The sequence below is a fragment of the Furipterus horrens genome, unplaced genomic scaffold (genome assembly GCF_987537825.1).
Source record: "Furipterus horrens unplaced genomic scaffold, mFurHor1.1.pri manual_scaffold_6, whole genome shotgun sequence".
NCBI lineage: Eukaryota > Metazoa > Chordata > Mammalia > Chiroptera > Furipteridae > Furipterus > Furipterus horrens.
The window spans coordinates 13,121,208-13,143,664 of record NW_028327176.1 but is presented as its reverse complement, the minus strand read 5'-3'; the positions used below and the strand labels follow the sequence as shown (position 1 = coordinate 13,143,664).

General features: G+C 40.2%; 1 protein-coding gene and 1 long non-coding RNA gene across 2 annotated transcripts; one reads left to right on the top strand and one right to left on the bottom strand.

Annotated features, from left to right (window-relative positions):
• Positions 1-244: 244 nt before the first annotated feature.
• FAM228B (family with sequence similarity 228 member B) lies at positions 245-15,634 on the bottom strand. The gene is made up of 8 exons (XM_090280178.1): positions 15,392-15,634; positions 9,241-9,309; positions 7,164-7,355; positions 6,451-6,531; positions 3,912-3,999; positions 3,661-3,817; positions 1,884-1,991; positions 245-430 (listed from the first exon to the last, which is right to left on the bottom strand). The coding sequence occupies exons 1-8, from the start codon at positions 15,488-15,490 to the stop codon at positions 385-387; spliced, it is 840 nt and encodes a 279-aa protein (XP_090136304.1). The 5' UTR covers positions 15,491-15,634; the 3' UTR covers positions 245-384.
• A 576-nt stretch (positions 15,635-16,210) lies between these two features.
• LOC150005680 (uncharacterized) lies at positions 16,211-22,197 on the top strand. Its single transcript, XR_016511697.1, has 4 exons — positions 16,211-17,017; positions 18,507-18,612; positions 21,057-21,848; positions 21,944-22,197. It is a non-coding gene; the product is annotated as an uncharacterized LOC150005680 (long non-coding RNA).
• The last annotated feature ends 260 nt before the right edge of the window (positions 22,198-22,457 follow it).

The window sequence follows — 22,457 nt, the reverse complement described above, 5'->3', positions numbered from 1 at the left end:
GGTCTCTGAGTTTGTAAGATCGCCACACAGGCGTTTCCTGAGCTTGGTGGGTTTAGTATGTGGCCCCTTTTCGTCCACATGATCGAAGAGAGCCCAGCTTAAATTAGGGAAAGACCAGTGAATTGAGATGCACACCCAGTAAGATGGCTGTTCATGTGTTTATTGTATCTTAGCCTCTGGGGAAAATACAGTTTCAGTAACTGTCAATACGTGGTGTTTCTTAATGATCACACAGACACTGAGCTCAAAAATTAAGTGAAGTTTATTGCAGCTGCTTTTCTTAGATACAGAACAACTCTTGGGTGCCATCCTTGGTCCTCACTCTCAACGATTGCTGCTGGCAAATGGCTACCTCCGACGCAACCTCTGTGTCCTCTTTACCAGTCAAGGGTCAGGTGTGCGCGCCTTGGTTGCCAAAACCTTTTGAAGGCTGACAGGAGAGAAGGGTTACGTGAGATGCAAGGAGGAGGGGCTCGCGAAGCAGAAAGAGTTCCCGGGCTGAGCCGGGCTGAGCCGAGCTGATGCCCTGAAGTGCAGTCGTCCCCACAGGGGCCGAGTGCCACAGCCAGCAGGCGGCGTCCCGACCCGAACCTCCTGCCGCAGCCTCTCCTTGCTCTGTCTGGGGTCAGTAACATGCAGAGACTTGGGGACACAGCCGCCCCTGTTGCCCGTGTGATATGATGGAGGGACCCGTATGGTTCTTTCAGATGTCAAAATCCGCAGCGCTCATTTACACCAGGATTGTTGCGACTCAGAAAATACCAGAGCCCTTTCTTCCCTTCCCTTTTCAACCCTCTACATCTCTCTCTTCTCCACCTGATGAATGACCTCCTCACTTCATCGAGAAAATGGAGTAAACAGTCTTCCTTCACAAAACTCACCAAGACATCTTTGCCTGCATCTGTGTACTGTACCCGCCTTCCTCTACAATGGGTGGGTTGTCCTGCCTCCATTTGAGCCCCCTTCCCACGTAAAGGGGGTCAGGAGAGTGGGGGAACAGAGGAGACGTCAGAGGAGGCTTGTCTGAATTGATGGCAGGTGGGCAGAGGCCCGAGGGAGCGGAGGGAGTGAGACGCGCAGAATCTGGGAAAGAGCCTTGTGGGCAGGGGCACCCGCAGAGGCAGTGCCGGAGGTGGGCGTGAGGTTGGTGGGTTTAGGACACAAGGCGGGGCGGGCGAAGCTGGAGCCCAGTGAGGAGGAGAGACAGGCAGGGGATGAGGCTGGAGAAGAGACAGGTGCCCAGTCGTACAAGGGGATAGAAACCGAAGGGATGAATTGCTGGGTCGCGTGGTAATTTAATGTTAAACCTTTTTGAGAACCCCCCAAACTGTTTTTCAAAGTTACTGCGCTATTTTACATTCCCTTCCAGCAATGTCTGGGGATCCCATACCTTTAATCAGATAGTTAACAGGTTATGTAACTATGTAGCAAAATCTCTTTTAACTCCATAACCAGTTTCTGGAGACGATTCCGCATGTTACATGCACACTGGTATGTACCACTTCCCTACTCACAGCACCTCTTCCCTCTGGGTATAATACGGTAGCAGCTGCTACCCCACAAAACTAGTCCAAAATTACATTTTTACTGCTTCGATTCAATTCAAATCACTTTTAACTTATATGAGTTGTTAACAGCTTTTTTCTATGCCTGTGCCCATTATTTCTGAATGTGTTAGCTATTCATTCTTTAAAAGCAGAAAGAGCTGCTGAAAGCTGCCACCTCGCCCAGACACGGTGGGGCGAGGAGCCTGGTGGCATGCCGCAGGAGCCTGGCACATGCCTCGGCACTGACTCCAGCAGCTCGAAAGGATGGCCCAGGGTGGAAACACAGCCACACATCTTAAATAACAGAAGAGCAAAGCTAGGGAATAACAGGCTTACTTGCAGATAACTGCTTTTTCTTTGTCCGGGGATTCCAGAAGATGAGGAGCTTTGGCCGAGGGTTTCGAATCAAAACTACTCACATTAAAATTCACTTTCACTTTTAACCTTTAACAAGATAACATGGGTTAGGCGATGCTTGGAAAACAATACTAGGTTATACTCTTTCAGACATCATTGTTATACTTTGATTGCTATGGATATTGTCTAAAGTACCATTACTTCAAACTTGTGTGAACTCTTGGGCATGTGAGAGTTGCTGAAACCACCACGGAGACTGGTTTGCTATTTACTGAGGACCTGGACTCAGCCGGGCCAAGTTTAACGCACTCCCTATTCACAGGAGTGGATATACTAATGTAAAAAGAAGCCTATGGCTTGTCATTTGCAAGCATAAATATAAAATGTGTTTCCAAGAGAGAACCCAAACACTCCATTTCCCAGTCTCGCTTGCTATAAGGTGGCAGACAGGTGCCTGAGATCCCACCAGTCTTGTCCCTACTCAGGTGCTGATTAGGAACAGTGATACTGGCCAGTATCCATTGTATGGTTCTGAGGCTGATAGCTGGAGCAGCTTCCTGCTCTTAGCAGAAACACCACATCCCTCTGCCTGCCCGTTCTGCACTGTGATTTTGAGTAATGTTCCTGAAACTGAGCCCTGTTTCTTAAGACCTCCCAATGGTATGGGGTCAGTTGTCTGAAACCAAGAGCCCTGACCATTCTTCTAACATCCTCAGAAATTCATGGAAAGAATCAGTCTGATCCATCTTAATCAAAATGAGTTTTCCTAGAAAATATGGGTTTTGAAATATGTTTTCAGTAAAAGAAAAGGGTATAGCAAATATTTAAATAAGTATATAAAGTATAATTAATGACAAAAGGGTTTCCTGTGTTAATATGTCTGAGAAGGGTAGTCAATTAAAAATTACAAGACATGCCAAAAAAAAAAAAAATCAAGACAAAATAACCTCAGAATCTGGCATTCAATAAAAAATTCCAAGACATGCAAAAAAAGGGCAAGATAAAATAACCTACTGTCTAGAGATAAAGCAATCAACAGAACCACATTCAGAAATGACCCTAAAGTTGGAACTAATAGAAAATTTAAAATAACTATGAATAATGTCTTAACCCAGTGGAAAGGTGAATAACATGCATGAACAGATGGAGAATTTCAGGAAAAACGAAAACTAGTGGATGTACTAGAAATGAAAATCATGAGAAAGGAAAAATTCCTCTGATGGGCTCTTCAGTATATGGAACATAGCTGAGGAAAGACTCCATGAAGTTAATGATAGTAAGTAGAAATTGTCTAATTGAAATACTAGTGGGAAAAAACAGAGTATCTAAGAACTATGTAGCTATGGGACAATATCAAATGGTCTAATATATCATTGAAATCTCAGAAGAAAAAATAGGATTAAGAAATATTTGAAGTGATAATGGCTAGAATTAAAAAATAATAATAATAAAAGACATCAAACCACATATACAAGAATCTCAGTGACCCTTAAGTAGGCTAAACAAGGAGAAAGTGGAACAAAGCACCTAGACACATCATAGTCTAGCTAATGAAAACCAAAGATAGAGAAAACCTTGAAAGTACCCAAGGAAAAAAGAAATATCACATACAAAGAAACAAAGACAAGAATTACAGTAGATTTCTCATCAAAAACTGAAATTTAAAAAATAACAACTATGACAATTTATATCACTGTCTCCAGAAAAAGTTTCCATTTCCAATGTGTTCCATAATTTTTACAATATTAACCATTACCTGCTCCTTTTACAAAATTCACTTTCTATGTAGCTTGTAGGCAGTCTAAGCCACTCATTTGGAGTCACAAAGCACCTTGAGTTAGAAATTCTTGGGAATCTAGAATGCAGTTTGTTCTTCTCAACCTCTTTAAATTCTTTCATTGTATGTATTTTGCCTGCAAGAAGATTAGTAATACAAATTAGCACAGTTAAATGCAACTCCCGTTGCTCTTGGGTTATGGAATCACATAACAATTAGAAATGAAGTACCAGTCTCACACTGAAGAAGGGTTCTTTTTTCCTCATCTTTGTCATACTGTGCCTTTTTCAAAGGGTCACAAAATGGTGGGATGGTGACCTACAAGGAAAGCATTTCTTTAAGGACTGAGTTTCAGGTCTTTTTCAGTCTATCCTAAACATCCATTTATGGCTCTTCTGCCAGAAGAATCAAGAATACAGTATCTACAAATTAATGGCAGTATAACCATTATATATATTTAATACATAATAAAGAAATGGGGGCACTCTGATACACCTCTTAGCAAGGCCTTCCAGCCAGAGTTAGCTCTTGTTTTAATAGCCTCTTCAGATCATTGTAGATATTCTTAGATACTACTCCCCAACTCAACAAGTGGTAGTTTCTTAAAATTATTTATGATATGGAATCTAAAACCATATCAATCAATTATTCAAACTCTGCTACATTAAAATCCATTGGTCTGTCTTGAACATTGAATGAATCTTTTATCCATGTCATGGTTTGGTTGTTTGGAAAAAATCAGATCTAAGTTGTGTGTTAATACATTTCATTATACAGTAACCACATTTATTATATTATTATCAGTCTCATCAGTAAAATCTCTGAGTATTGGAATGCTGTCACACTCAATATGATTTTTCTAAAATTCAAATTTTTGCTTAAAATCTCATATTTTATCATTGGCAACAAATACTGTCGTTCTTGAAGCGACAGATTCACTTTGATAATTTTCTGCCAAATACCCAAGATATAACAGCCATAGCTTTGTAAGTCATTCTTTCAAGTAAAAATGGTGTTCCATGAAAGAAACCCACCAGACTGCTCACAATTCAACCAATCGTGCCGCGTTTCAGTAGGCTGCAGAAGTGCTCTTGGCATGGTTCCCATTTCATCACACGACCTTCAAAAGATGTGTGCTCAAGGATCAAGACTGAAGAAAATTAATAATTTGTACTCTTTGATCAAAGATATTCTTAAGGGAAATTGAGTTTTGTTTTTGTTTTTGTTTTACTGTGCAAGCATGGCAATGAAGAATATAAGGACTCACAGTACCATTTGGTAGCACTGATTTAAGCTGTCCTAAGGCATCATCGCTTTTGTACCATCAGAGCAAATGTCAACACAATGAAAAAGGCAAATAACATTTTGCACGATTATGAAAATACATGGTCTAATGGTCCCCTAAGCCATTTTGCGGCTCAAAGGTCTATGTGCTTGCCCTTGAGAACTGCTGCTATAACCTCGAAGTGCTCAGCTTACCTTCAGAAGTCACCTATCAGCTCCATTTAGCAAGGCAGAGTGGCAAAAGAACAGGATGGGATTTTGGTTTCTAAAGGATCTGGTTTCAAATCCCAATACTGCCCCTTACTAGCTGTGTTACTAGTTAGTATATCTAAGGCTCTTACTCTAAACTCTCAGTTTAACTGCCACCAATACAACTGGGGACAATCGCACACACACACATACTCCAACTTGGGAGGAGGAAAAAAGGACTTGTTTTGCATGAAAATACCAGTTGTTTAAAATCTCTGTGACCAGGGTAGGTTTTTGTGTTTTATTTTGTTTAATAATTTCCACTACTAGAAAAGTATGGAAAATGGACTCTCTGGTGGAGGGGTGCAGATTTTTACATTCTGGGGAACAATTTGGTAATATTAATAAAAATTATGTATAACCTTTAACTCAACAATTCTATTTCTAGCAACTTACTGAAAAAAATTAAGAAATAACTAGTTATAGGAATGTTCATCACAATGTCATATATAACAGCAATAGGTCTAAAACAATCTAGGAGTTCAAAATGGAATATGTCAGAAATAATGATAGTTTAGGAAGACACCATATATGGTTAGAAACACATCTATGCTCTGCTATTTGTAGCTGTGTGACCTTGGACAGGTAACTTAACCTGTCTGTGCCGCACTTGCCTCACCCGTAAATTACCTGTATGGTAGCAGTGATGATGAAATAAAATGGAAAAAAAAAAGTCTTAATATGTGGTTAATCTATCAGTGAAAGTTAGCTGCTACTACAATAGAATATCATGCAACTATTAAAATTGTGTATTTATATTTGTTGACAAAGAAAGAAGCAAATCATAAACTATTAAGGAAGAAAAACAGACTATATAACCTAGTGTATGGTATAATCCCATTCTTGTAAAATAAAAATGTGTATTTATTCCTATATATAGAAAATGTCAAAGGACATACAGAAAAATGTTAACGAATTCATCCTAGTAATGGAATTGATTGGTTTTTAAATTATTTAACAATTGATTTTATCATGAAAATGTATTATTTTGTAACAAATTTTATAGTCTATGAAAATTTAATTTAAACATTATCTATTACCCAAAATTTTCCAATTTACAGAGGTTTAATTTAATTTGGTCTTTGGCTTTCTGGTTCCTTTCTAAGACGAGACAGACAACTATTCTTAAGATGTTACTACATTGTTAGGCTATCACTGGAGGACATCTCACATAGTAGGGCTGCTCAAAAAATCCAAGTACATAATATCAAAGATAAAAAAAGAAATCTATCCTACCTTCAGAAAGTTCAGGTCCTGTTTGCTCATATGAAAAGGATCGTACTCTTTTGGGTCATAATGTTCTAAAAACGCATTTCCCTATTGAAGGAAATAAGCCACACGTAAGAACAAGAGGGTCACAGTCTGCCCTGAGCGTAACAGGACTTCAGAGTCGAACACACAGATCAGTTCTCATGCTTCTAAATGGTATCAGTAACAAATGCAAAAGAGAAGGGGAGACCAAACTTGAAATTAAGTTTAATGTAGTCAGGTAATTTACTTCAAATTTGCAAGATTTTAATAAAGAATGTGGGAATGCTAAAAGATACGGGAATTTGTTTTTAACTGCCTATTAGTCAAACATCTCAGGTCTCTTAAAAATGCCGAGAGAACAGAAATATTTTACAGCTTTGTAAATGATTGAGTTCCAGAACGTTGTGTGTGTATGTGTGTACTGAATCTAGAGTCTAACATTTTTAAATTGGTGTTTAAAAGTAAAAATTACATGGGAACAACAAAGAAAACTGATTCTAATGTACATATTTAAATCCAGAACCAACCCTCCTCCCTCCACCTGTTCTGCATGCCCTGGATTTCAGAGCAGTACCTGCTATGACAGTGTGTAGGTTACTCATACATAGAGTGGGGAGGGGCAGGCTGTTTGGATGATTATATATAAAGATAACCATAGTTTTAAACTGACCGAAAAATATCAAATGATCTCTTAGTACCTTTCGATTTACATATTTTAAAAAACTATCTAATTCCTCTTGTCTCCTTTTTTTAATCTTCTTATGTGAGCAAACTTTTTCTATAATTTTCTTCTGGAGAGGATCTGCCACGTGGTCAGCCCATCTTTTATACAACATCTCTTTTCTTCTTGCATTTAAGAGGTCATGGTGTTGTAAATACTTATCTAGTTCCTAGAAAACAGTGATAGAAAAGACAAATATGTTATCTGAAATCTTTCTGGTTCTAAAATTTAAACTTCACTTCTATTCCTAAGAATAACACACAGCGTCATTTCTCAATTCAGTCATTTACTTGGCTTCTATTGTGTGACCCATACTAAACTGGGGAAAAGGAATACATGGCTCAGTTAGACAATATGCCTGCTTTCCCTGGGGAGACAAGACTACAAAAAAAAAAAAAAAAAAAAACCACAAAGCAACTTGAAGGACAATATAGCAATATATATATAATTAAGAACAGGGACTCAAACAGGTACTTGCATACCAATGTTCACTGAAGCATTATTCACAATAGCCAAAAGGTGGAATAGAAACAACCCAAGTGTCCATCAACAGATGAATGTATCAACAGAATGTGGCACATATATGCAATGGAATAATACACAGCTATAACAAAGGAGTAAAGTTCTGACACATGCTACAACATGGATGGACCTTGAAAGCAATACGCTAAGTGAAGTAAGGCAAAAAAGGACTAATATTGTGGGACTCCACTTATATGATAGAGACAGAAAGTGAATGAGGGGTCCCCAGAGGCTTGCAGAGGGAAGGGGAGTTACTACTTCATGAGTACAAAGTTTCAGTTAGGGAGATGAAAACGTTTTGGAAATAATGGTGATGGTTATACAACATGTAAGTGTAATTAATGTCACTGAATTGTACAATTAAAATGGTTAAAAACAGCAAATTTTATTACATATGAGTATATTTTACCACAATAAAAAAAGATTAAATTTTTACAAAAATATTTCCAAAGTGGGAGACATTTCTGACAGGCCTTAAAGAATGGAGAGTCGTCTAGGAGAGAAGAGATGATAGACCATATGGAAGAAAAATATTCATTCCACGAGGAAAAACAGACAAAAGCAAAGAGACGGATGTTCAGCACAACCTAGTCTGAAGAGCCTGCAAAGAAAATGCCTGATTTAGGCTATAAACAAAATCATTCTCACCAAAATTTCTTATCAGCCTTTCATCTAGCAAATGAAATCATGTAATTATTAGGATCAACAGTATAAAATTCGAAATTAAAAAAAAAAAAGACCCCTAAAAGCTTCCTACTTTGTGGGGATTATCCCTCCATAACTTCAGATCACAGCACACTTCGACCATTCTCAATGCACATTTCCTTTTCTTTTTAAACAACTCTGAAGAAAAGACTTAAAAACAAACAAACAAACGTTAGCCATGGCCAGGTAGCTCAGTTGGTTGGAGCATCATCCCATACACCAAAAGGTTGCAGGTTCAATCCCTGGTCAGGGCACAAACCTAGGTTGCAGGTTCGATCCCCAGTCGGGGTGCATATCGGAAGGCAACCAATCGATATTTCTCTCTCACATCGGTGTTTCTCTCGCTCCCTCTTCCTCTCTCTCTAAAATCATTAAACATATCCTTGGATGAGAATTAAAAACAAAAACTGGTTACCTACTCCAGCGTTTAGTGCACTTCACAGGGAAATGCACCTTGTCTTATAATTACACCCATCCCGCTGTAGTTAAAGCCTTCTTCTTACCTAGGTGCACCTGAGTAGTAATTGGTCACTGAGCTCCCATTACAGCTCTTAAAGCTCTTAACAGTAGACAGTGACTCCATCAAAGCCCCACTCAGATGAGGGAACAAGTGAGAAGGAAAAAGCTTATAAGGTGTCTGAAAGAATCCCCACAAAGTATAGGAAAAGAGGAAGTCAATTAAAACAATCTCAGAGGCCTCTTAAGAGGTTAATCCTAGGGGTGAATGAGTGTTTTTAAGTTTATTTTCTACAATTTTTATAACAATGATGAACTACATGAACAATGAAAAAAATTTAATTGGAACACATTGTATAGTTAATTCTTACCTTAATTATATAATTTTCTCTATATAATATTGATCTGATAGCTGCATTAATATCTTCTTCAGCTAAAGCCTGAAATGACAGAATGAAATTTTGAGAAAGTCAAATCTTGAAAATAAAATTATTAATACTATCTGGACTTATATTTTATGTGGCAGTCATATCTCTGGAAAATCCTCTGTAAATCCAGTTTTTATACCTCAAGTCATATCATAAAGTACTATTGGAAGAGTAGTTGAATATTTCTGCTTTCAGCTAAGCTCATTCTAGGGCAAAAAATAACTCACAGTACACATTTTGAATCCTAACAAGGTCAAATGACTTTCCCAGAGTCACATGGTAGGTATAACCCATCTTTTTCACATCCTATAAAATGCTTTTACCTTTATAAGTTAAATAGATACAGTCAGTCCTCTATTTAAATTCAGTCATTAGTGAATTCTGTTTTAATTCATTATCATTATAGCTATCAAATCTTAATAGTAAATATTTTTATATGCAAGTCATATTTTCAGATTTTAAAGCAATACAATCTTCAGGAAATAGTTCATAACATTATTTTTCCATTTTCATAACAAATTTTCCACAATTAAATATCTAACAAAATATAAGAGATTGATTTCTACATGTGAATGTAATTAATGTCATTGAGTTGTACACTAAAAAATGGTTAAAAATAGGAAATGTTATGAGACTATATATGTGTATATGCGTTTATGTGTATATATATTTAACCATCAGAGAAGGAAAACTCTGACTCCAAAAAACCTCCGCTGCCTTGCGGCATACCTCTTCAGGGGAAAGGCTAAGGGAGTAAACCCCGACAGAAAATCCGGAGCCGGAGTCCCTAAGGCGGTTTGACGTTGTAGTCAACACCGGCAACTCCTGCGGCGCACCTGAAGCCAAGCTGTATTGACTCCGTCTTTCCCTTGGATCCTTCAGCTGCGAAGAGAGGGGGGGTCTGCTGCATGGGCAACAGCAGACCCTCCATATCACCCTGCCCAGGCTCTGTAGCTTCAGCGTCATCGCAAGATGTCGATTCAACACGGGAGGAGACAGATACTACCATGTCACTCCCGAGTCGGACTGCACAGCCATTCTCGGCGGTGCAGATAGACTCTTAAGAAGCTACACCATCGTCTCTCGAGACGGACGGCTGCCGACGATATTTAACCATGGTGGGAAAATGATTTTTTAAAAAGATTTCCAAAATGGGAGACATTTAGGATGGGCCTTTGAAATCCTCTCATAATTACTCAAAAATAAAATATTTTCAAGTTCACTATCATTAGAAGTAGTCTTCAGTTTCGCTACTCTTTTTTCCAGAATAGATGAGTATAATCTCAAAATCTAAGATGAAAACCTTCCCCATTAACACCCAAGAAAACTAAGGCTCATGGGAGTTAAGCAACAACTAGAAGCCTAGGAAATCCTGCACTGAGCCAGAATTTAAACCCAAAGGTGTCTAACTCTAAATTCATTTTCTTTGTTCTTTCTGCCTCACAGAGTTGCTATTCCTGGTAAATATGTTGTTCTCAAAACCAACATGGGACTGAATTAATATTCTATACAACAATATAAAAACCAACAATCTGGAGACACTGAAGACTGACCAAAAGCAGGTAGAAACTAGAGGAATGGTCAACCCTTGGGGAAAAGAACAGCACTGGGTAAGTTTTCCGTTTTGTATGGACTGTTGTCTAAGAGCAGGCCTCAGTCAGGGCTAAAGGAAATGGCCAAACTCAAAAAGACACATTCAGTTTTACAGATTCAAGAGATAGAAGACAGTCCAGGGTAACCACAAGAGCCGGAAAGTGAGAAAAAGAAATACCTGAAAGAAGGAAGCCATAGAGGGAATGCCACAAATTGTGAAAATAAAGTCTGACCAAATCTCTGGCAGATCCTTGAACTATATACATACCAGGCAGACTCCATGCAGCCCACTGAAAGCTGAAAAAGACTAAATAGCAATTTTCATCTGCTGTCAACTGCAGGAAAGACAAAGTTTGTGGGCTGAGGTCAGCCAAGTTAACTGTCTGCTGAAACAAAAGCTCAATATTCTTCAGAGGAATCTAACAGAATCCAGACTCTTTATAATGTATCATGTAGAGTGTCTAAAATATAGTCTAGAATTACTACACACACACACACACACACACACACAAGAGTAAAATGGTCCATACTTAAAAGGAAAGCAATTAATGGAGACCAACTCTGAGATGGGCCATATGTTGAAATTTGAAGAGCAGGATTTTAGGTCAATTGTTATAGCTATGCTTAAGAAGTTAAAGGAAATGTGTTCATAGACAAACCCAGCAAAGAACTATGGACTATAGACTATAGGCTATAAAAAACCACGTGGAAAATATAATTTTTAAATTTAATAAACAAACTTCAATAACCTTAATAGCAGATTGGAAATGACATAAGAAGGGTCTCAACTTTAACACAGATCATTAGAAATTATCCAATCTGAAAAATGGAGAGAAAAAAATGGAAAATAATGAACAGAACTGCAGCAATGACTTATGAGACTATAGCATCAAGTTCAACCAGTGGGAAACTGGAGTCCTAGACATGATCAATAAAAGAATGGACCATAAAAACCATTTGAAGAAATGGTTGGGCTGAGAACTTCCACTTTCAGACAAGATAGAGTAACAAAGAACTTTATCTTAAAAAAAATAACTGAAACAACAGTTTTCAAGACATTGAACATCAGGCAATGAAGGGCAGTGGCCCCTGAGAAACACAAAACAAAGTGAGCCCAATAATAGCTCAGTTTCGTCCCTGGAAAGGATTTCCCGACTGGCACAGAGGTGAATATCAGGTGCAGCCCAGCCATCTCCCTGAAAAAGGAGAAAGGCTAGGAGTCCGGGGAGGCCAGGGCAGCTGCAGTTCATAGGGCTGAGTCCCAGAGGGAGGAAAGTTACAGAGAGAAAGAGCTTCGGGGAGCTGCAGAGGGTCCCCCTTGATTCTTCAGCTGAATGTTGAACACTATATGCATGTGGAGTAACTACCCAAAGAAAAAGTTGGCCAAGAAGCACCTTGAAAGGATTAGGGGAAGCAATCCCTAGAGGTCACACAGCCCCAGGAGTTATTCCTTTTACATCAACCAGAGTGAAAAATCTCATGGTTTGCAAAGCATAGAGTTGAGTACTTGGAGGAGTTTAGTATAAGCAGCACAACAAAACTGCCCGTACACTAGATGCCGCTGTGGTCCTGCCTAACAAAGCTTGGAGGCAAGACCTGAAAGAATCATGGTATGTCCAAGTAACTAAACTGCATCCCAGAACCAAGCTCAAGAACTTGTATGGGAAATCAAAAACATCCAGCGCCAACAAGGTAAAATTCACAGTGCCTGGCATTCAATTAAAATATCACCAGGCATATGAAGAAGCAGAAAAACTTGATCAATAATGAAGGGGAAAATTAACCAAATCTGTGCCAGAAATAACACAGATGTTATATGTATTAGGCTGGGACATTAAAATAATTCTTATTCTTGTAGTGCATAAGTTCAGGAAACCAGAAGAAACAATAGACATTTTGAAACAGAGAAGATATAAGAAAAGACCCAAATAAAATTTGCAGTGATGAAAATTATAATGTCTCAGATGAGAAATTCACCAGACAGGCTTATCAGCAGATTCAATGTTACAGAAGTAGTAAACTTGAAATCGTAACAATAGAAGCTGTCCAAGGGGAAAAGTCTGCAAAAAATTAACAAAGTGTCACTGGGCTACGGGATGATTTCAAGCAGGCTATTATGCATATAATTATATTTATCAAAAAGGAAGAGGGAATAGAAAAAAACCATTTGAAGAAATAATCGTCATTTTTTCCAAATTTGTTGGGAGCTGTAAGCCCACAGAATCAAGAGGTTCAATGAAACCCAAGCAGCGGAGAAACTGTCATACACCATTGGTGAGACTGTACTAGGGTACAGCTACTGTGGGAAATAGTTAAGTGGTTCCTCAAAAGTTAAACAGAGTTACCATATGACCTAGCAATTCCATTCCAAGGTTATATACCCAAGAAAATTGAAAACCTATGTTCACACAAGAACTTGTATACAAACGTTCATAGCAGTATTACTAATAATAGCTCAAACTAGAAACAATCCAGGTGCCCATCACTGATGAATGGATAAACAAAATGTGGTATATCCATATAATGGAATATTATTTAGCCGTAACAAGGAACAAAATGCTGATACATGTTATGACACTGATGAACCGTGAAGACAGCAGCTAAGTGGAAAAGGCCAGTTACAAAGGACCAACCACATGTTCTATTTGTATAAAATGTCCCAAACAGACAAATCTGAGAGAAAGTAGATGAGTGGTGTCCAGGACACAGGGGAGAGGGAATGGACAGTGACTGCTAAAGGGTACAAGGTTTCTTTTTGAGGTGATAAAAATATTCTGGAATTAGATAATGGTGATGGTTGCACAACCTTGTGGATATACCAAACGCCATTTGATTGCAGCCTTAAACTAGTGAAGTTTATGTAAGGTTATGTATATCTCAATAACAAGATAACAAACAACCCAATTTAAAAAACATCAAAATATTTTAACTAACACTTCTCTAATAGATCTAAATGGCAAGTAAGATATGAAAATATGCTCAACATCATAGTCATTAGGGAAACGAAAATGAAAACCACGATGAGCCCTGGCTGGGGTGGCTCAGTAGAGTGAGCGCTGACCTGTGAACCAAAGGGTTGCCAGTTCAATTCCCAGTCAGGGCACATGCCTGGGTTGTGGGCCAGGTCCACAGCTGGGGGTGTGTAAGAGGCAACCATACATTGATGTTTCTCTCCCTCTCTCCCTCCCTTCCCCTCTCTCTAGAAATAAATAAAATCTTTTAAAAAAACAACCACACAATGAGGTACCATTATACATCTTTTAGGATGTCTCAGATTAAGAAGACTACAGACTGCCCTGGCTGGTGTAGCTTAGTGGATTGAGAACCTGTCTGTGAACTGAAAGATCACTGGTTCAATTCCTAGTCAGGGCACATGCCTAGGTTGCAGGCCAGGTCTCCAGTTGGGGGCATGCAAGAGGCAAGTGATTGATGTATCTCATGCACATCAATGTTTCTCTCCCTCTCCTTCTCCTTTCCTTCCCCTCTAGGGATAAATAAAAACTTAAATAAATAAAAAAAGACTACACACACACACACACACACACACACACTATACCAAATATTGGCTAGAATATGAAACAACTGAAACTCTCAAGCAGTTAGCTGTTAGTGAAAATGTAAAATAATTCAGTCACTTTGGAAGAGTTTGTCAATTTCATAAAACATTAAATTAATTTATCAGATGACTCAGCCATTCCACAACTAAATATTTACCCAAAAGACATGAAGGATATGTCCATACAATGCCATGTACATGAATGTTCCCAGCAGCTTTATTTGTAATAGCCAAAAGCTGCAAACAACCCGAACGTCCGCCACAGGCTGGGCAAACTTCAGTAGATAGCATTGAGCAAAACAAGGAATTAAGTATTGTGCGTGCAACAGCATGGGTGAACTGTGCAATAACTATGCTGAGTGAAAGATGCCAGGGAAAGAATGCGTACTGTAAAATTACATTTATATAAAATTTTACAATGCAAAATAAATTATAGTGACAGGAAGCAAATAAATCAGTGCTTGTCTTGACAGCTGGCAGGGAGGGAGGGATCACCAAGGGACACAGTAAAGAAACTTGGGGAGTAACGACGACGTTCATTATCGTAATTGTGCGGATGGTTTCGTGTGTGAACACACGGCACAATTTATCAAACTGTACACTTTAAGTATATGCAGTTCATTGTACACGTATCAGTTATACCTTAATAAAGCTGATTAGAAAAAGACAAATTACAATCTTAAAAAAAAAACACAACATGTATGTTTGGTGATGCAGCTAAAGCAGTCCTTCAAGAGGAACTTCATTAGAAAAGGTATACGATCAATGACCTATGAGTCCACCTTAAGAAGTTAACAAAATGAAGAGCAAACACAAAGTTAGTAGAAAGAAGGGAATGACAAAGGGCAGAATGAAACAAAACATTATTGTGAGAAATTATTTCGCACAAGGCCGTTCTTAGTGCAACTACCCAAGCCTAACCTTCAAAATGCCTCGCTACTGTACCTGCATAAAAGAAAGGGACTGTGGTTCCAGCCATTCTCTGGAGCTCTTGAGCCCGGGAAGTGTGTCAGTTACCAGATCGTCATTGTCTAAGTTTTCCATTGGGGTCCCAAATAACAGAGCCCCTAGAAAAACTAAACAATTAGCTCATTTAGTAAAGGGGATTCACCACCGTGTTACTCTCTTCTGCTGAGGGAACCATACTTGTGACCGTGAACGGACGTGGAACAGATTCTGACCACCAGCCGGTGGGTCCCCGCGCGGTGCGTGGCCTCCCCGGGGCCTGGCAGGGAGGGTGCCGGCCGCATCGGGCCACTCAGCCCGGCTCCCAAAACTGGCAGGGCTTCCAGCGGTCTGCACCGCGCGGGGACCGACCCCACGGCGCCGGGCCCGGAGGCGTCGGCTGCGGCCGGAGGGTGAGCCCGCCTGGCTCGCCCTGCCCGCGGGCTCAGAAAGTGAGAGCGTTTCGCGTCCGGTGTCTCGGGGACACCGGGGCAACGACAAGTCCGCGCGGCGCAGGAGCGGAGGGAGGAGCCCAGGCTCCACGGGGCTGCGGCCTCCCTGCGCCCCGGGCGGCTGCGGTTCCCAACCCTGTCGGCCGAGAAGAAACCGGGCATCCCGCGTTTCGGGCTCGGGTGTGCAGGTCCCAGCTCATGGACCAGGCGGAGGGCTTCTTGATGACGCGCAGCATCGCAGCCGATAGCTGGCACGTCGCAACCCCCCACCCCCACCCCCACGCCCACCCCCACGCCACCATCCCCCGCGTTCGCGGACGGGCGGTGGTCCTGCACACCCGGGCCCAGCGCTGGGCTCCCGCCCCTCCAGCCTGCCCTGGTGGCTTCCCCAAGTCCCGCGCGCCTCCTGCGCGTCCGCAACACTGCCATTAACCCCGTCCAGCGTCCCTATCCCGCTCCGCTCCCGGGAGCCCTACCGCCCCCTCCTCTTCCCCTCCCGTGAACCGAACTACAGTGATGTGAGTGGTGGGAAAGGGCCAGTGTTTGTGGAGGTTGGCCTGACGAGGACCAGGAAAATGTCACTTCAAATCGCTTCAAAAAGTGTTTTTAGTCTCCTGGCGTGTTGATTAGTGTCCTGACGCGCCTCAGCGGGAGGGGAATGCGAGGCCTGGCGACCAGCATAGTGTCATCTCCCCTTGTTTACTTAGTCCAGTGGCTCTCCGTCCCAGCAGGAGTTTGCTTTTCGTTTCATAATCCCAGATGATTCTGGGGCAAAAACCACTGACATAGCTGGAAAATTAGGAGCTGCGATTGTCCGACCTCACTGCATAACCTGCTCTGTGTGAACCGTGATTTCCTGTTTCTATGATTTTATTTTCCTCTTTGAGTTTCGGTGGACGCTAGGTGAGGACGGCCACTTTCACGCTCCATCTCTTCGGAGAATGCATGCTGATTCTAAAACTGTCCGAAGTACCTTAGGGACCTTGGTACTCACAGGCCTTTTAAAAGTTAGCCAGAGCGGATGCTTTCTCCTGCAGCCTTCATCAGGGCGGAGGGAGCACGAGCCACCTGCCGAGTTTCTGTTCCAGTCCCTCCCGGGCACCAGGCACGTGGACGGCGCCGCCCTCATCGAACTCCAGGGGCGAGCCTGTGAGAAGCATCACCAGGGTTCAGGGTAAGAAAAATAAGTTTGGGCATAGAGTTTTCAACAAACTTTCTTTTCTGTGAAGAGCCACAGTAAACATTGTAGGTTTCCAGGCCCTAGGGTTTGCGTCACAACTACACAACCACTCTGCAGTTGTAAAGGAAAGCAACCATAGACAATACGTGAAAGAATGGGTATGACTATATTCCAATAAAACTTTATTTATGGACACTGAGATTTCAATCTCGTGCAAGTTTTACACATCACAAAATATTATTCTTTTGATCCCCCCCAACACACACACACACACACACACACACACACACACTACTTAAAAATGTAAAAGCCATTCTTAGTTGCAGGCATACAAAAACAGGTAGTGGGCGAAATGTGGCCAGCCTGCCACAGTTTGCTGACTCCCATGCTAGTTAACCTCGGCAGCTAATGCCCAGTGATGTCCGAACGCATGTGAATGGATTCGCGGAGAACCCTCCGCAAGCAGGAAGAGAAGGGATGTACTTCAAGGAAAGGGACTACAAATGTGTCCAGGCAGATGATCATTCTCTTTATGCTAAGAACGTGAGTATTGCAGATTTGAAGACAGCCGCATAAAGGCCCTAAGGAAAGAATGTGACTTCAATTTTCTGTGTCTCTTGCGATCCTATCTATAACACAGACTAAGCCCATTAATCCAACAGTCATGTTTGAGACAGCAGTCTAGTGCCAGGAGAGCATCCGCAAAAGAAAGTACTAACAGAGAGGCTGGTTTTGAGAAATGTTTGTTTCGGAATCTGTCAACTAAACCTTGCCTGAACTGTGTCTCTCTACTACAGTCCATCCTTCATATTCTACATCCTCCTTTAAAAAAAAGAAAGGTGATGAGGGATAGAGCAAAAATGAAAAAGAACTGATGGATATGAACAACAGTGTGGTGATTGCAGGGGGTAGAGGTGAAAGAGGGTATAGGGAGGATAAATGGTAATAAAAAATACAATAAAATTTTTTTAAAAGGAAAAAAGTGATATCACTCCATGCTTAAAACTTCTCTTGACTTTCTATTGCCTATGAGAAATTAAGGAAATGAAATCACGTTTACTGGAAGCCCTATATTATGGGTTAGGCACACTTTATGCACATTATGAACTAAGTAGCCTCATTTTACAGATGAGGAGACAAAGGCTAAGTGAGGTTAAGTGACTCTTCCATAGTCATGCAGCAGAAAATGGAGGTGTTGGATCCATCCCAGACCTGTCCAATTCTGAAGTGTATTGCCTTTCTCATTGGGGTAGGGGTATGTTACAATCAATCGGGGAGCTTTTTCAAAATATCCATGCTATTACTACAAAAGTCTGGCATTTTCTGAGTACAGACAACTAATTTAGTGGAACAGAGTGGAGAGTCCAAAAACAAGTGTATGGATATATGGGACTCAGGAAATGATGAAAAATATGGCTGGAGCGTAACTGCTAGTCCCATGATGAAAACCAAGAGATTAGCGTTCATTTTTATTCTTATCCAGGAAAACACTGGTGTTGTTGTTGTGAAGACCCATCTGCATCTTCTGGTGGCAGCTTGCACGGAGGGCATGTATCCTAGTGTCTGTGTGGAAGCCACAGAGAAGCTGGGTAAGTTTGTCTCCCGGTGCCTGTCTTTGTTCCCTATGGTAGTCAAGTCTCCTGACTGCAAGTGACAGAGACCAAATCAGCTAGGACAGAAAGTAGGAATTGATTGGAGGGATACTGAGGATACTTACAGACCCACTGGAAGGAAAGAGTCCAGCTGAGCCACAAGGAAAAGGATCCCAGGGACTGGAGTACTGCTAGAACTTTTCTCTGGTCTCTCCTTCTAGGAAGGTCAGGTTTGTTCTGTCCCATTGAGGGCTCCTCCTTTCCTGGCTGGTATCATGGCCAAGCCTCACATTCTACCTTTTAATTTCTTTTAAGACCCTGATTTGACCAGTTTTGGGTCATATGGTTTACCTTTATTTCATTACCCTTATATCTGGGCCAGGGAGGATGTGGGTGGCAACAGGTTAAAGAAACAAGAGATGTAGCTGGTGGGGGCCACCCTATATGAAGAGACCATTTATAGAAAAAGAAATGATTGTGAACCAGGTAGCCATCTTATTGACATCTACTGCAATCTCCTTCCATGTCTATAAATTTTTTGAATAAAGATCTAATGTAGAGCTGGGAGAGTTGAGCCTAATAAATGATATAAATTGTGTTTGTGTTAAGATTTTTAATCTAAATTGAAATTTCTAAAAAAAATTTTGGTGTTGCTTGAACACTCTTTTGAAATAGTAGAAGCCTCTACTTCTACTAGCAAGGAAAGCGGCAATTTCTTCATTCTTTCATCAAATGCTCAGTGGGAATCTACAATGCACAGGGTGCACTGCCCTAATAAACTAGGGAATCACAGCTAGTCAAGATCCATGCTCTGCCTGGCATGCCTCTAGACATGCCGTCCTATCTTCCTGAAATGTCTTGCTTTTCTTTTCCTGCCCCGCCACATGCAGTTGGCAAATTCCTAAAAACCATAGAAGACCCACGTCAGATCTTAGGCACCTCTCCACTGTGCTATGTATTTTATGCATATCTTTACTATTACTGCCATTATAGTTCTTTGTTTACTTAGACTACGAGCCCCTAGAAGGCAATAGTTGTGCTGTAATCATTCTCCTTTCTCCAGTACTAAGATGGTTTCAAATGTCGAATAGGCAATTAATACATTTTGATGAACAAATAAATGAATGACCCCTGCCTAACAGAATCAGGGCGCACTCCAGAGAGCTGAATCTTAAAGGATTAATTGAGAAATTAGGTACCATCACAGAAACTATATATATATTTAGGGTCTCACATTTTTGTTACTCCCATTGTCCTATTGTGTATGCACATTATACACACACACACACACACACACACACACACACACACACACACACACACTGAGAGCCCTGACTGGTGGGGCTCAAAGGATTGGATGTCATCCTGCAAACCAAAAGGTTACAGATTCAATTCCTGGTCAGGGCATATGGCCGCACTGTGGGCCAGGTCCCCATTTGGGGGAGTACGAGAGGCAACCAATCAATGTTTTTCTCCCTCTCTTTTTCCTTCCCTTCCCTTCTCTCTAAAAATAAATAAAATCTTTCTTAAAATGGGACAGGAAAATCATCACAAATAATAAATGGAACAAATGTAATACACCTCTGAGGCTTTAGAAGGAAAAGTTCTAGGACATGCAATAATGTTGCATCACCAACAAAGCTTTTCACTGAAGTAAACATGCTTCAAGGATATTACATTAAAACTACTGGGAAAATCAAAATTTAATGGTCTGTTACAAAACTTTAACCTCAGTTCTAGAGAAGGTATATTTTTCAGGATGAGGTTCTTTTTAAAAATTTTATTATAAATCATATAGTCTTGCTTAGAGCCACAAAAGACTTCAAAGAATGTGTACTAGTTAGAAGAAGACAGCTGACACCATGCCATTAAGATCCACTACCCTGGAAAAGGATGGGCTCTCTTAGAAGTGGCTGGATGCTCCTGAGGATGGATAAAGCTGCTACCCACTCAGGAGCCAGTTACATGTCTCATTACTTCTAGTTCCTTCATTTTTTAAATTATATTTTTATCTATCAAAAAATTATCCATGATGATTATAGAACATTTGGGAAGTAAAGAATTATGACTATTAAAAAAAAATTTATACCCTGGCTGGGTAGCTTAGTTGATTAGAACATTGTCCCAATACCCCAAGGTTGTAGGTTCAATCCCTGGTCAGCTCATATACAGGAATCAATCAATTAATGCATAAATAAGTGGAACAAAAAATTCATGTTCCTCTCTCTCTCCTTTTCTCTCTCTCTAAAATCAATCAACTACAAATTTATTGAGGGCAGGGACTGGGTTTTATCAGTCATCCTTGTATCTCCAGTACCTAGAACAATGCCCTGCACCTGGTAGATGCTTACCAATGTTTGTGGGTAACATATAAATGAATGAATCATGTTGTGGTAATAATTTGCTGCTCATGAATAATAACCATGTTCTGTTTCTTTCAGGGGAAGAAGAAAAGGAAATTAAGCCATCAGAAGACTATGAAAGACAGCTTTTATTATCTTCAGAAAAACTATAGATTCCAAAGAAAAAGTAACGCCTACTTTTATTATTGCAAAACACTAGGCAGAAGATACTGAAAATGAAGAATGAGTTAATGGAGCAATTTTCTTTTCATTTCAAGAGATCTTCTTTAATAGAAATTATTCGATCAACTTTTTTTTAAGTGTTGGTCATTGGTGTGAATGTGAGAACACTGATAGTTTCACAGGGCTTATCTGTTGGGAGCAATTATACTATTGTCTCTACTTTTCTGTTTTTTACACACTCTTAATTGTGGTAAAATATACATAACATAAAATTTACCATCTTAACCGCTGTTAGTGTCCAGGTCAGCGGCATGAAGTATGTTCACATTGTACAAACATCACCAACCATATTCATCTCCAGAAACTCGATTCATCTTGCAAAAGTGAAACTCTGTGCCCATCAAACACTAACTGCCCACTCCCTTCTCCCTCCCGCCCCTGGTAACCACCCTTCCACTTTCTGCCCCTTTGAATTTGACTGCTCTAGATACCTCACATAACTGAATCGTACAATATTTGTCCTTTTGTGCCTGGTTATCCACTTAGCATAATGTATTCATGTTCTATGTGTCAATATTTTCTTTCTTTTAAAAGCTGAATGATATTCCATTGTACGTATACCGCATTTTGGTTACCCATTCATCTGTCAGGGGACACTTGGATTGTTTCTACCTTTTGCTGCTGTGACTAAGGCTGCTATGAACATGGGTATACAAATATTTGTTTGAATCTCTGCTTTTATTTATTTGGGGGATTTGCCCAGAAGTGGAATAGGGGGATCACATACTTTTTTTTTTTTTTAGGAACTGCCATACTGTTTTTCCAAGCAACTGCACCATTTTCTATTTCTGCCAGTGGTGCAGAGGGATTCCACCTTCTCCACATTCTTGCTACCACTTTTTATGTTTGATGAAGCTGTATCTCATTGTGGTTTTGATTTGCATTTCTCTAATGACTAGTGATGCTGAACATCTTTTCATGTGCTTATTGGCCATTTGAGTATCCTCTTTAGAAAAATGTCTACTCAAGTCCTTTGCCTAGTTTTTTAATGGGAGCATTTGGGAGTTTTGTTGTTGTTGAGTTGTAAATGATATTTATATATTTTGGATATTAACCCCTTATCAGATATATTATTTGCATATATTTTATCCCATTCTAATGGTTGCCTTTTTACAATGTTGTTAAATTCACAAAGTTTTAATTTTGATATAGTCCAATCTACCTATTTTTCTTTTGTCATCTGTGATTTTGGTGTCATATTTAAGAAATCATTGCCAAATTTAATGTTTTAAGCTTTTCTTGTTTTCTTCTAAGAGT

Bases quoted from the DNA above. Each gene is read 5' to 3' on its own strand.
- FAM228B (XM_090280178.1), bottom strand. From the start codon at position 15,490: ATGGAAAACTTAGACAATGACGATCTGGTAACTGACACACTTCCCGGG. The intron at 3,818-3,911 runs GTACTTCATTTC...ATCTTCTTGCAG, and splicing joins CCTTCTTCAGTGTGAGACTG to GCAAAATACATACAATGAAA. The intron at 1,992-3,660 runs GTAATGGTTAAT...ATCTTGTTAAAG, and splicing joins GAATTTTGTAAAAGGAGCAG to GTTAAAAGTGAAAGTGAATT.